This window comes from Lutra lutra, chromosome 1, assembly GCF_902655055.1.
Source record: "Lutra lutra chromosome 1, mLutLut1.2, whole genome shotgun sequence".
Classification (NCBI taxonomy): Eukaryota; Metazoa; Chordata; class Mammalia; order Carnivora; family Mustelidae; genus Lutra; species Lutra lutra.
In genome coordinates, this window is record NC_062278.1 from 92,793,644 (window position 1) to 92,806,702 (window position 13,059).

The window sequence follows — 13,059 nt, forward strand, 5'->3', positions numbered from 1 at the left end:
AATACATGACACACAAAAAAGCAACCTTGCCATTCCTACATAGCAAAGCCAGAGCAAGAACAGCTAATGTGGAAATGTGAGTATAACAATAATTCAACTATATGAATTTAAAGTTCTGCATCTATGGAGAAAATGATACCCTTCTATTTGTATTGTGCTCTGTCCCAGTCAAGTAAAATTCAGAGGAATGCAGAACTCTGACTAAAATAAAACAAGTGGAAGATGTTATGAGGAAGAACCGGACTTCTGCCAACACAGGCAAATATGAGTCGAGAAAAATTTAGCATAATATGGATGTCCTTCAGATGATTCCGAAGAACACAAACACTTGCCGAACTGTTGTGACAACATCTGGTTGCCACAGTATTAGAAGTTAATTGATCCCAGTTGAGAAAACAAGTACACTGAGGGTGGGATAGACTAAAGCTTAGCATGCAACAAACAGACCATCTTTTTGTGGAAAATATGTTTAAAGAGTAATTTAAAATCCCCAAAACATAGAAAGAGACAGCAGCAGCTTCAATCTGGTCCTTGATTTTATTTATTTATTTTGTTTATTTAGAGGAGTATATTGTTCTCTGTACAGGCTTATTAATGTAGAAGCTTATTGATGTTACCACTGGGACTAAAATTTGAAACACCGTTAAGACTGACACTAATGAAAAGTGCCATGATGGAAGGGAGCACTCCATAATTTTTTTTTTTTAAGTTCAGCCTGTAGATTAGGAACATAAGAAGTTCTTTTTAGAGTAATTTGTGCCATTGCTGGCAATGTAATCTTACAAAATTATAGATTACCAGTGTCCACAGTTATACTCTGAAAATAACTTAAAAAACTGTTCTTGGTATTAGCTAAAGAAAATATGCTCCATGACTACTAATGAGACTATGCTTGCTATTGGTAAGATAAAAGAGAAGAGCGTTTTGGACTTTATTAATGGGCATAAGAATGCTGACAAGAATATGAAAGTTTGAATCACTCAGTGAATGGTATTTAGTACAATAACTGTTATTGCCAGTCTAAATAAAAACATTAGAACTGGATGAAATATCAATAGAGCAACATGCTTTTTGTGCAGTGTCTCAATAACAAATAACATCTGATCAAAGAAGCCACTATTTTATTTCTGAATAAAGGTTGTAAAACATCATTGCCTTTTGACATTCTTGTTCTTCTGTGTAAATTACTAAGCATTTATACTTTAAAACATAAAAATGTATTTTCTAAGAGTTCTTGACTCTTAGAAATACAGATGTACTATATTAGATGGACGTTTATTTAGCAGTATGGGTTAGTAGAAAGAAGACTAAAGTGGGAAGCACTTGTCCATTCTCACTGAATTAGAAATCATCTTGTGACCTAAGGCATGCAAATATATTTCAACCTACAAAAGTTAGGAGTAACTTGGGAGTTGGGACAGAATATCTCAAATCCTCTCCAACTCTGAGAGCCTATGAATTAATACCCAATTCAATTAAATTATAAAATCATTTGTCAAATCCTGAAATTGCCAGGCAATGTGTCAGGTTCAGGGTACTCAAAAGTGAATGAGACATTGCCTGTACCCTCAAGTTGTACTCCAAACTAACACACAGTCTTGCTCTCCGGCTTCCCTCCTCAGACACGTTTGCTAAGTGCTGACAATATGCCAGGCTGTGTTCCATCACTGAGGACGCAACGAAGAAAAGGACAGGCTAGGTCCTCGCTTTCTTTCCAACCAAGCGTAGGATGAGCAGAAAATAAATAAGTAAAATAATTTCATCTATTACTAGTAAACAAGTAAACAAGTACAATAATTACATCTATTATTAGAAACTATTACTAGTTTTTGGAGAAGGACAAAAGAAGGTAAGTGCGATGGGGGTCTCAAGACGCTGGCATTAGTTAAGGTGGTTTCAGAACGCTTCTCTAAGGAGAAGCACCTGGGCTGAGATAGAAAAATGGAAAAGAAATGATCATTTGAAAAACGGTGTAAAGAGTGAGAAAGAGGCTACAGACCATTCCAGGTTAGATGGAAGACTAATTCTAAAGCTAAGGAGCAAGACAGAGAGTGGCCTGTATGAAAACAAAAAGAAGCCAGCCAGTGTAGCTGCATTGTGAGAGAGGACACTGTTAGCAGAGTTGGGCAAGGCCAACTCAGTACTGCTGTGTGATGTCTGGTAAGAGATGTCGTGGGTTTTTTTTTTTTTTCTGTCTTCTATAAGAAGCTATAAAATGCTTTTAAGCAGGAGAATGACAAGATACAATTTATGTTTTAAGTTTACAGAAAATGTTATTAGCTCCCTATAAACTATAAACAATTTTATGTCTATAAACAATTCACTCACTGACTATAAACAGTACAATTTGATAGAAATTACTTACTGAAACTTGTTTTCAAGAAAGGCAAAAAGTGAAATTGAGAGATAAATGAGAGATAATGGATAACTGGCTTGGGCTCATCTTGGAATAAAGGTAGAAGTAGTCAGATTTGGGATCAGTATTAGAGCTGAAATCAACAGTGTCTAGGGATGACTCGGCTGTAGAGGGTAAGAGAGAGACAAGAAGGCTCCTGACCATCTTACCAATGTTTATATGGTTTTGTAGACAGAGACAGCAAAATGGGGTGGGTGAGCAGGAGGTTTTGGCAGGAGTTGGGGAGATCAATGGGCTTGCTGCTGTATTTCATAGCTATTGTGTTTCTACATTCACAGACTTAAAAATCTTACAGAAGAATTCCTTTATACACTAGCATCAGTTCAGAACATAAGATTTTGATAACTTGTGGCTTAGCCAGAAAAATTTAATTTTTATTTCAGGATACTGCTTCTGTTCAGAAAGTCATTTCCCTCTGCCCCTAACTAGTACATTTATTAATTCCTTAAGACTCAGCTGAAATGTCACCTGGTCTCTAACACCTTGGTGGTCTACACCTTTTAACTGCAAAGCAATCATTTTACCATCTCCATTCCTAAAAAGACTGCACATGTACCTACCTTTACTATAACTGATCACGTGTACTATGATTATCAATTACCTGTCAGTCTCCAAAAGTATGTTACTCAAAGTCCTCTTACAAAATTTGTATTTTATATGGGGTCATTTATGTGTTTATTATCTATATAGCAGTTTTCCCTAAGTATGATTTTTGGACTGTCTATATCAGCATAACATGAAATTATTGATAAAATAAGTGCAAATTTCTAGATCCTATCTCAACTTTAATAAATCAGAATATTAAGAATGAGGTGGTGAAATCCACACTACAACAGGTTTCCCAAGTGGTTATGCTCACACTAACATTCTAGAACTTCTGCCTTAGACTAAGCTCAGGGATGAGGGCTGATTTTGTCTCACCAGTGTCTGCAGTATTGGCTTACAGTAAATGCTTCCACAAATGTTTCTTATAGTAAATTACTGATTTCAACTGATCACTCCAAATCAAGACTTAAAGGCATTTGGCTTCTTATCTATAAGGATTTGTCCTAACAAATTTCTCATAGCATGCATATGAATTTGTTTTCAGCAATATGTGGTAACTTGAAACAGTTCCTTTGGCTGCCTCCAAATGAAGCTACCAGAAGTTTTGAAGCTGCTTGAGACTTTGATGTGAGAACAGGTACCTAATTATAGAGCAAAAAAACATTTATAATAAATGGATGGTTTTTCCACAAAAAAAAAGAAAAAAAAAACATTTTAAATCTGACAGATTATCAACATAAATGCATATGAAAGGGATCTAAGCTAGCCAGAGTTTGAATCATAGGATTTAGGGCAAGAAAGACATATAAATTTTGCCTATTTGGACAAATCATCTGTAATTAAATCTCTGGCTTGAAGATGGCACTCAGATGAAGGCAAATAACCCCCTTGTCAAGCGTTCTTCCTAAACCTGTGAGCTCCTGGAGATCAGGGAACATAACTTACGCATCCCTTTTTCCTCAGGGCCCAGCATCAGGCCAACATACTCAACACATGTCTGTTGAATTGCCTTAATTCATCAGTCATCAACAGCAACTTCACATGAAATTCAGCATAAAGCAAATTTACTGCAACAGGTGTTCTTGGATAATAATAACAATGACATAATAAAACTACTGATTTTAATGATGTCAAAATTCTCTGCATACATTCTCTAGGAAAATATTACAGTGAGATTCAACATTCAAAAGAGTTATCATATAGATAATCTTAAAACTATTTTGGTTAGTGAATGGAGTCAATGAACTTAAATCAAGATTCCAGGGTTAACATATTCAGCACAAGATGTAGAACAGAGGTGTCTCAACCATGGCTACAGAAAGCAATCTTAACCTAAACCATTCCTTTCACAAATGGCTATGTCTGATCATAATGTGAACCAAGTGTATGATATGCAAAATCTAGAACAAATACACTGTATCCGAGAGTGTAATAAAACTGAGTATGTATTTTATAAGGATTGTTTAAAATACACACCATACCCTGAGCTACATTTAAAAAATACTATTTACTAATACATTGTAGCAAAAATAACTAAGACTGAACTCATGTTGTTGAGAAGAATATGACAAGTCTTGCTTTTTCGGTTTTGGAAGAAAAATGTAAGGCAGCCAGTAAAATGAATAAGTTCACATTATGAAACTGCAAAAACTAATTTTCAGGTACCTAGTAAACTGCTCAGAGAAATTAAAAAACACAGTGAGTCATCAGTATGGCACTGTGGCCTTCCAGCTGATCTTACATATTTTTCGTTGTGTTCTACTCGTTGACGGGTTCTGGGCACTCTGCAGAACACCCAAGGCAACTGCATTATCAGCATATGTACTTATGCTACGGTCTGGGATCCACTCTCTGTCTCCTGAAATGGAAAAATTGTAAGCTAATTTAAATCTTAAAAAGCAGAGAAATCCATATTATGGCTTTATTTTATTTATCATCTTACTGGGTAATCTTTGGTTAAATAAGGAACTTTGATAACAGTGAGGGATATATTATAAAAGACAGAAATCTCATAAATACATAATAAAAACATTAGATTTGCATAACATAATAAAAAGAAATAAACTGTAAATTGCAAAGATATCACACACACATTTGAATAAAAACAAATACTTAAGTATATAACAATATACTTAATATATAATAAAAACAAATACTTAAGTATATAACAATATACTTAATATATAATAAAAACAAATACTTTAAGTATATAACAATATAACATAAAGCATAATAGTACATGAATAAACATATCTGAATACATGGGAAACCTAAGAATATAGGTGATACCAGAACTTGCAGAAGGAAATTCCAGCTATGTTTCAAAAATTCCTACAAATCCTGAGATTTTGATCTTTGCTTTTAGGATGGTATTTAAGAATCACCATACAATACTTAGCAGCTAATTAACTGATTCAAAGAATTTCTATTTCACAATTTAGTGAAGTCTACATTTCTAAATTCTAAAAATAATCTCTCCTCAGTCTCATTATGCTTATGTTCTCTCACATTCTGAGAGTAGCCTCAAATATAAATATGTGGCAACTCACAGAGGGTTAATAATTTCAGCTGGAGAAGAAGAAAATGACTTTATTCATTGAACAGAATTGCCCAGTATTTCCTAAAATGAGGATGAGCTGTTTTAAAAAAAAATGTCAGGAAATTGTTAGGTTGGTCCACAGGCCATCTGATTTCATGTCTGAATTTACCTGCAGTTGCAATCCTAGTACTGGAATAGTTGCATTCTAAGCTATGAGAAGGAAGTAAGTTGAGTCTTTCATTTTTATCAAAAACAAAGAATCTTTCAAGTCCTTGATATTGTTCAGTTATAGGCTTACTTCTGAGGGTTATTTCTTGTAACAACTAGGAAACAAAATATTCAACAAAATTAAGTTTATTTTATCTCATCAACACAAAGCAGCACATTCATTCATTGAGCACCTACTATGTTCTTGGCACAAATTCTCCCCTCATTAGATTTAGGTTCTTGTAGTGAAGACAGAAAACAACACAACATTTATATATAATAAGTCCTAAAAAATATATAAACCGCAATTATCATAATTATCTGAAAGTTGTCATCAATCCAAGAAGGACAGAAGATCACAAAAGAAAAGGTCTCCTTTCTCCCTCCTTGTATTTACTTCCCTTAGTGTCTTCGTGCCTGAGTTACTCTGGAAAACAGATTCTTCCTCATATGCTGTGCTTTTGAATTAGTATCTTTGTCTATATATAAACTAATTTCAAAGATGAAAGTAGAATACCAAAGGGAATAAAACTTGTCATCGACAAAATCCAAGTTAACAAAATACTCATTATGAAACAAATATTGATGTAGTAAACCGAGGCAAGAGCGAGCTAAGTTATTTGAGAAGGTCATACAATTAGAATCTAGCAGACCTAGGTTTGGCTGATGTGAAGCATAGGCTTATTTTCTCGACCTATGAATTCATTTTGTGATATGCTTTCATCCTACAGAAGAATATTAATGGGATTAAAACATACATGATTCTAGTAAGAAACAGATTAGAGATTCAGACGTGAGAGCTCTCGATGGGCTTAAAGCATAATCAGAGTGCTTTCAGTATTTAACAGTTCCCTAATGGATATAATTAAGGCCCAAATGCAGTCTGTTTCCAGGTAGTAAACAACACAAAAAATTATGATAACTCGATTCAAATTTATAAGTCATATAAATGATAAAACATTACAAAACAAAGCTAGTGACCAATAAAGCACCTCCTTCAAAGACAAATCTAAGTTGGCTCTACTCATGGCATCTTCCCTGGTTGTCCCAGACACTGATTTTCAATTCATAGCAACCCTTCAGCTCTAGTGCAGCTCTTATTTGTATTAGACAACTGCAAATCTGGAACGTTTTTGTAAAGCATCAGTTGAGAGATAAGAACAAAGAAAGTGGGTTGGTTTGTTTCCCAGACTCACAAAGTTAACTACTGATGGTGTCAAAACCAGAACCAAGAGCCCCTAACTAGTCCATGTTCTTCCGGGCACCCGGACCTATTCCACTGCTGCTACTCTACAACTTGGTACTGAATTCCATAGTTTCCACCTTCACGAAGGACTCAGTTTCTGAAAACTGAAGTGCAAAATGAATGATCGTGCACTCCAATGCAAGTCAAGTAATACTACTGCTAAAAATTGCCCCTACTGCTCAACCTTTAATTTTCTACTGCGGCAACATAGATTTTTAAGTAGTCTCTGCTCAAGGAATAGCTTCTACCACAGCAGGAAGAGAATAAAAACAATTCATGTCTAGTCATCACAGATGAAAACAAAGTAGATTCTATCACTATATATAAAGCACTGTTTTCTGTGACATGATCATTTACCATTTTTTTTAAATAGTAGTATAAGTAATCAAAATATGGTTAGTAGCTCTGTAACACTTCAATTCTAATTATGAAATACTTTAAGTATGCAGATATGTATCATATATAACATGACTCGCTCACACAATTTAATATCCATAATTTAAAATATTCATTTCCTGGGTGCCTGGGTGGCTCAGTCAGTTGAATGTCTGACTCTTGGTTTCGTTCATGTCATGATCTCACATTAGTGGGATCAAGCCCCGTATCAGGCTCCACGCCCAGCAGGGAGTCTTCTTCAGATTCTCTGCCTCTCCTCCACCCTCTCAAATACATATAGATTTTTAAATCTTAAAAAAAAAATATATTTGCTTCAGATATCCATGCCAAAAAATTAGTCTTTAGAGCTAATTGTATTATTGCATTGAAGTAGACATACTTAATTCCAATGCATGTTTTTGACAATTACTACATCTGAATGTATCCATAAAAAGTTATAATTGTCTTAAAATGTTTCCAAAAATACTGACTTATCTCTACGTGTCCTTTACATTTAAATTTTAATGCCATATTTTTTGAGATGGATCCATATAAATAAAAATAGTCCTATGTCATTCATTTTAACTGCTAGATTGCTTTCCATTATACAGATTACCACAGATTACACATCTGTGAGCTTTGGCCAAACGCCTTTTATTAGGTTACAGCAGAGAATGTCTCCCCCTAGGGCACAGGTCAGGCAGGCTTGCATCCAGTTATAAAAGAATTGGGGTCCTTATGCTCTAGGATTCCTCTCCCGTAACACAAGACAATGCATGTGTAGGTTGTCACTTAGCCCTCTTCATGAGGCCATGTAGAAATTGGAAAATTAGAGTTCTGTTTGCAGAAATTCAGTCTGATTGCTTTCTTCACTGGGGGAGGAGGAAGAAAAGCTCCTCTGCAATGAGGCTTTGTTTTTGAGATCTATTATCAGCTTAATTGTGAGAATGTCTTCTAGAAGGGATTGGATTTCTTCTGGCAGACACATTAAGGTATCAATAGAAATGGATTAAAATTAATGTGAAATTGTTGGCTTGGGGCTCCTGAGCAAGAAATATATATTTAAACTGTAAACCTATGTTAAATGAAAGCCCAAGATTTCCATTTTTCAGGGAAGGTATTTTATTGATCTGTCCCAGCTCCTCTGCAGAAATCAGTTTCTCTTCATCTTGTTGCATCTGTGAGTATGTCTCCCAGGGTATTCCTCCAGTGACTGAGAAGACTTCTACGGATCAAAAGTTTTTGCAAAGGTCTCAGTTCCAATTTTGCATTTCAAAAAGGAAGAAGACCCATCACAATGTAGGCCCAAAATCCAATCCCCTAAGCAGAAGGGACAGCAACTCCATAATCATTCTTCTATGGTTTTGGCCCCACCTTCACTTTAGGCATCATGGACATTCATTTCATATGACTTTGAAGGGTTGTTAAAACATTTGACTTGCCTAATTTCCAAAAATTGTATTAGGTAATCATGATTACCTAAGATTTTTAATATATAGAACAGAGATTCAAATATAGTTTCAAAACTTGGCATTAATGCAATGACAAGCTACTTTACTTTTTCCTCTAAGATGAAATGAAAAGTATACCCCTACTTATTTATTAGCCATTTTTCTGAAGGAACCACCTTTAAAACCTTGTACTTACATTAAGCCACAAAGACTAGTTCTATCTACATATCTGCATTTATTTCATTTTAACAGTGACTATATGGTAAAAAGCTAGAAAGGATTTATTATGCTAAATTATTCCTAATAATAAATTTCATTTAGAAAAGTAACAGCTCTCTTACTATGGTGCATGAGGTGGGCCTTAAAGTGTTGTCACATAAAACCGTTTGCTATAATGGCATTTACCATATTAGAATTTGTCCTATAGGTCATTAACATTCTTTCCCATATGAGTCATTCTTCAACTGTCTCATGACAATATAAGGTAGCACATTTTAACTTCAATAGGTAGTAATGTTTAAGAATATATGATGTCAATATAAAATTTTCTTATGACATTTCATATAAAATTTTTAACGTAATAAACATAATAGAGATTTACCAGTGGTGACTTGGTAGCTTTAGAATCTTCAAAGTTTGGCCTCTCATGCAGATTGCTAAATTCCAAGGATTCTTTGATGTCCTGAGATAACTGCTCCTTAATGGAAGGTTTTTTTAAATCTATGCTTGGCAAAGAAGCCTTGCTCTCAAGTGATACGCAGGAATCACCAGACTTTTGATTACTCTCTGTATCTATCATTTTCTCCTTGAAATTTCTTTCAGAAAAGCTGGTTTCCCCTATTTTCTCAATGGCAGGAGAATAAATGTCAGGATCCACAATGATGTCAAATTCTGTATTTGAAGTTCCTGCTGTTGAAAACAATTATTTACAAAAATTAAATAAATTAATTAAACTGTTAATAAACCAAAACTTCTGTGGTGTAAACCTTTGTCAATAAGCACTATTTTATCAGCATTTCTTTACTGAGATCTCAGTGTTAAAATACATTTACTCTGTTAATGTTTATAAATGATAATCATAATTTACTGATATATTCAAACCTTAATGGACCAGACTAAAGGAAGGGGGCAAGATTTTATTTTGTAATGAAATGTCAAAATTGATGTACATTTTTACTTCAGCCTGTGGTTCAATTCCCACTTTCCTACATCTTCTCCCACTCTAGTTTTATATTGGCAATTTATGAAAAATAATGCAGAGAGAACCCTATTTCCACATTTTGCGTCTTTTCCTTAACACGCCTAGTGATGAGGTGAGGGCAAGGGGAAATCTGCAGATGAAAGAGCAGTACCAGTTAGGGGCACAGAAAATGTTTCAGCTGGGACACCTGCCTCTGGAAAGCTACAAAATGAGCAAGATTATATTAGTCACCACCTCATTATGTCTGCTTTAAATAAATGAGTTGCTTTAGATCATTGGTTTTCAACCTGGGTGCACAATGGAATCATCTGAAAGTACTCTTTAAAATTGTCAGTGTATGAGCCTGACCCCAAACCAATTAAATCAGACACTGGGAGTGGGATTCAAGCACTGCTTCTTCCACTTCCCTCCACAAAGTTCTCTCGGTGATTATAATGTGCAGCCAGGGTTGTGAAACATTGGTCTTAATTTTAAGAAGAATAAAAATTCTTTAACAATTTTTACACCATACTGCATTCATTTTAAATAACAGTATGTTTATCATTATCCAGATTGAATATAGCTTCATCTGATTATCCCTATGCTCTTTCCAATATAAATATCTTATCTCTGTAAATAGATGGTATAAAATAGTAAAGGCTATGACTAAAATACTCTCCAGTGATGTAAATTTTGCCTTGCTGTCCAAAAGACCTACTTGTTGCAATCAAATGTTTGTATAGCTTAGCAATTATACATAGTATTTAGAACCTCCATTTCCAACAACTACCACCTCTTAAATCACACGAGTACTATGAGAAATACAGTAACTTGTATATCAGAGAAATATTTTTACAAGCATAACTTTATAAAAACTGTTCCATTTAAGGAAACTTCCATAATAATGCTGCATTTTCCTCCTAAACCTCAATAGAAATTAATTGATTTTTTGGTACAAAAAGATGCTATTTCCTCTATGTAAATATCTACAACTAACCTCTGCAATATTTTTTGCAAGATTGCAAAATTCTATTATTATGATCAAATGTTGCTGAAGAGGTGACAAAACTGCCTTTTAATGATCTTTAAAAATGTGATGAAGAAAGTATAGGTATGATTTAATTTAGTCTATTCAGTGGAAGGCCCATTAAGCCATAAAAATCAGATGTCTTGGTTCAACATTTGAAAATCAATTAATCAAAAATGTCCCATCAAGAGGCTAAAGAAGAAAAATCACAAGATCATATCAATAGATGCAAACCAGAAACAAAAAGGAACTTCCTCAACTTGATAAAGACTATCTATAAAAAGCCCTAGAGTTAACATCGTACTTAACGATAAACTAGATGATTTAACCCTACCATCAAAAACAAATCAAGGATGTCCCCTCTTACAACACCTTTCCAACACTGTACAAGTCCTAGCTAATGCAATAAAACAAGAAAAGGAAATAAGTATACAGATTAGGAAGGAAGAAATAAATCTAATTTTGTTCACAGATGGCATGATTGTTTATGTACAAAATCTGAAAGTATCAACCGAAAAACTCCTGGAACTGATTAGTGATGATTGCAAGGTTGCAGGATACGAGATCAAGATACAAAAGTCAATCACTTTCCCATACACCAACATGAATAAGAATTTGAAATTAACAACACAATGCCATTAGAACTCAAAAAATGAAACACTTAAGAACGAACCTAACAAAATATGTAAAAGATTTATATGAGGAAAACTAAAAATCTCTGATGAAAGAAATCAAGGAACTAAATAAATGGAGAGATAGTCCATGTTCACAGATAGGAAGACTCGATATTGCCAAAATGTCACTTCCTCCCAACTTAATCTATAGATTCATTCAATCCCAATTAAAAATCCCAGCAAGTGATTTTGTGGATATTGATAAACTGATTCTAAAGTTTACATAGAGAGGCAAAAGACCCAGAAAAGCCAACACAATATGGAAGGAGAAGAACAATGTCACAGGACTGACACTACACAACTTCAAAAATTACTAAACAATTGTAGTAACAAAGATAATGTGGTATTGGTAAAAGTATAGAAAAATATATCAATGGAACATAACAGAGAATCTATAGATAGTCCCCCATAATATAGTCAATTGATCTTTGTCAAACAGTAAAGGCAAAATAATGGAAAAAAGACACTCTTTACAACAAGTGATGCTAGAGTTGAACATCCACATGCCTCCAAAATAATCTAGACACAGGCCTTCCACCCTTCACAAAAATTAACTCGAAAGAATGATACACCTAAATGTGAAATGCAAAACTATAAAACCCTTAGAACATAAAAATCTAGATGATCTTGGGTATGATGATGACATTTTAAGACACACACCAAGACCAGGATCCATGAAAGAAATAATTGATAAGCTGAACCTCATTAAAATTAAAAATCTGTTCTGTAAAAGATGCTGTCAAGAGAATGAGAAGACAAGCCATAGACTTAGGGAAAATATCTGCAAAACACTATCTCATGAAGTACTGTTATCCAAAATATTAAAAAATCTAAAATCTCAACAGTAAGAAAATGGAGAGCTCAATTTAAAAATGGGCCAAACACCTTAATAGACCTTCATCAAAGAAGATATATAGATGGCAAATAAGCATACGAAAAGGTGCTCAACATCATATGCTATTAGGGAACTGCGAGTTAAAACAAGAATGAAATCCACGCCACAATTTTTGGAATGACAAAAATCCAAAACACTGACAATACCAAATGCTGGCAAGGATGTAGAGAACAGGAAGTCTCATTCATTGCTTTGGGAATGCAAATGGTACAACTACTTTGGAAGACAGTTTGGTGATTTTTTACAAAACTAAACATATTATTACTATGTGATCTAACAATTGCAATCCTTGGTATTTACCCAAGTGGGATGAAAAATTATCTTCAAATATACATGGATGTTTATAGCAGCTTTATTCATAATTGCCAAAACCCAGAATCAACATGTTGTCCTTCAATAAGTGAATGTATAAATAAATTGTGATACATCCAGATAATGAATTATTATTCAGTACTAAAAAAAAGAGCTATCAAGCCATGAAAAGACATGGAGGCACCTGTAAG

At 34.2% G+C, this 13,059-nt stretch overlaps 1 protein-coding gene across 8 annotated transcripts in view; it reads right to left on the reverse strand.

Annotated features, from left to right (window-relative positions):
- Window positions 1-13,059, reverse strand: part of ZBBX (zinc finger B-box domain containing) — a 111,484-nt gene that overhangs the window by 14,980 nt on the left and 83,445 nt on the right. For 6 of the 8 annotated variants that reach the window (XM_047729620.1, XM_047729644.1, XM_047729610.1 and 3 more), the window contains 3 exons: window positions 9,382-9,689; window positions 5,671-5,824; window positions 4,704-4,820 (listed from right to left, as the gene is read on the reverse strand). In XM_047729620.1, the coding sequence (XP_047585576.1) occupies window positions 4,704-4,820; window positions 5,671-5,824; window positions 9,382-9,689 (579 nt within the window). The remainder of the gene's footprint in view (window positions 1-4,703; window positions 4,821-5,670; window positions 5,825-9,381; window positions 9,690-13,059) is intronic. The other 2 variants (XM_047729653.1, XM_047729669.1) reach the window with 2 other exon arrangements.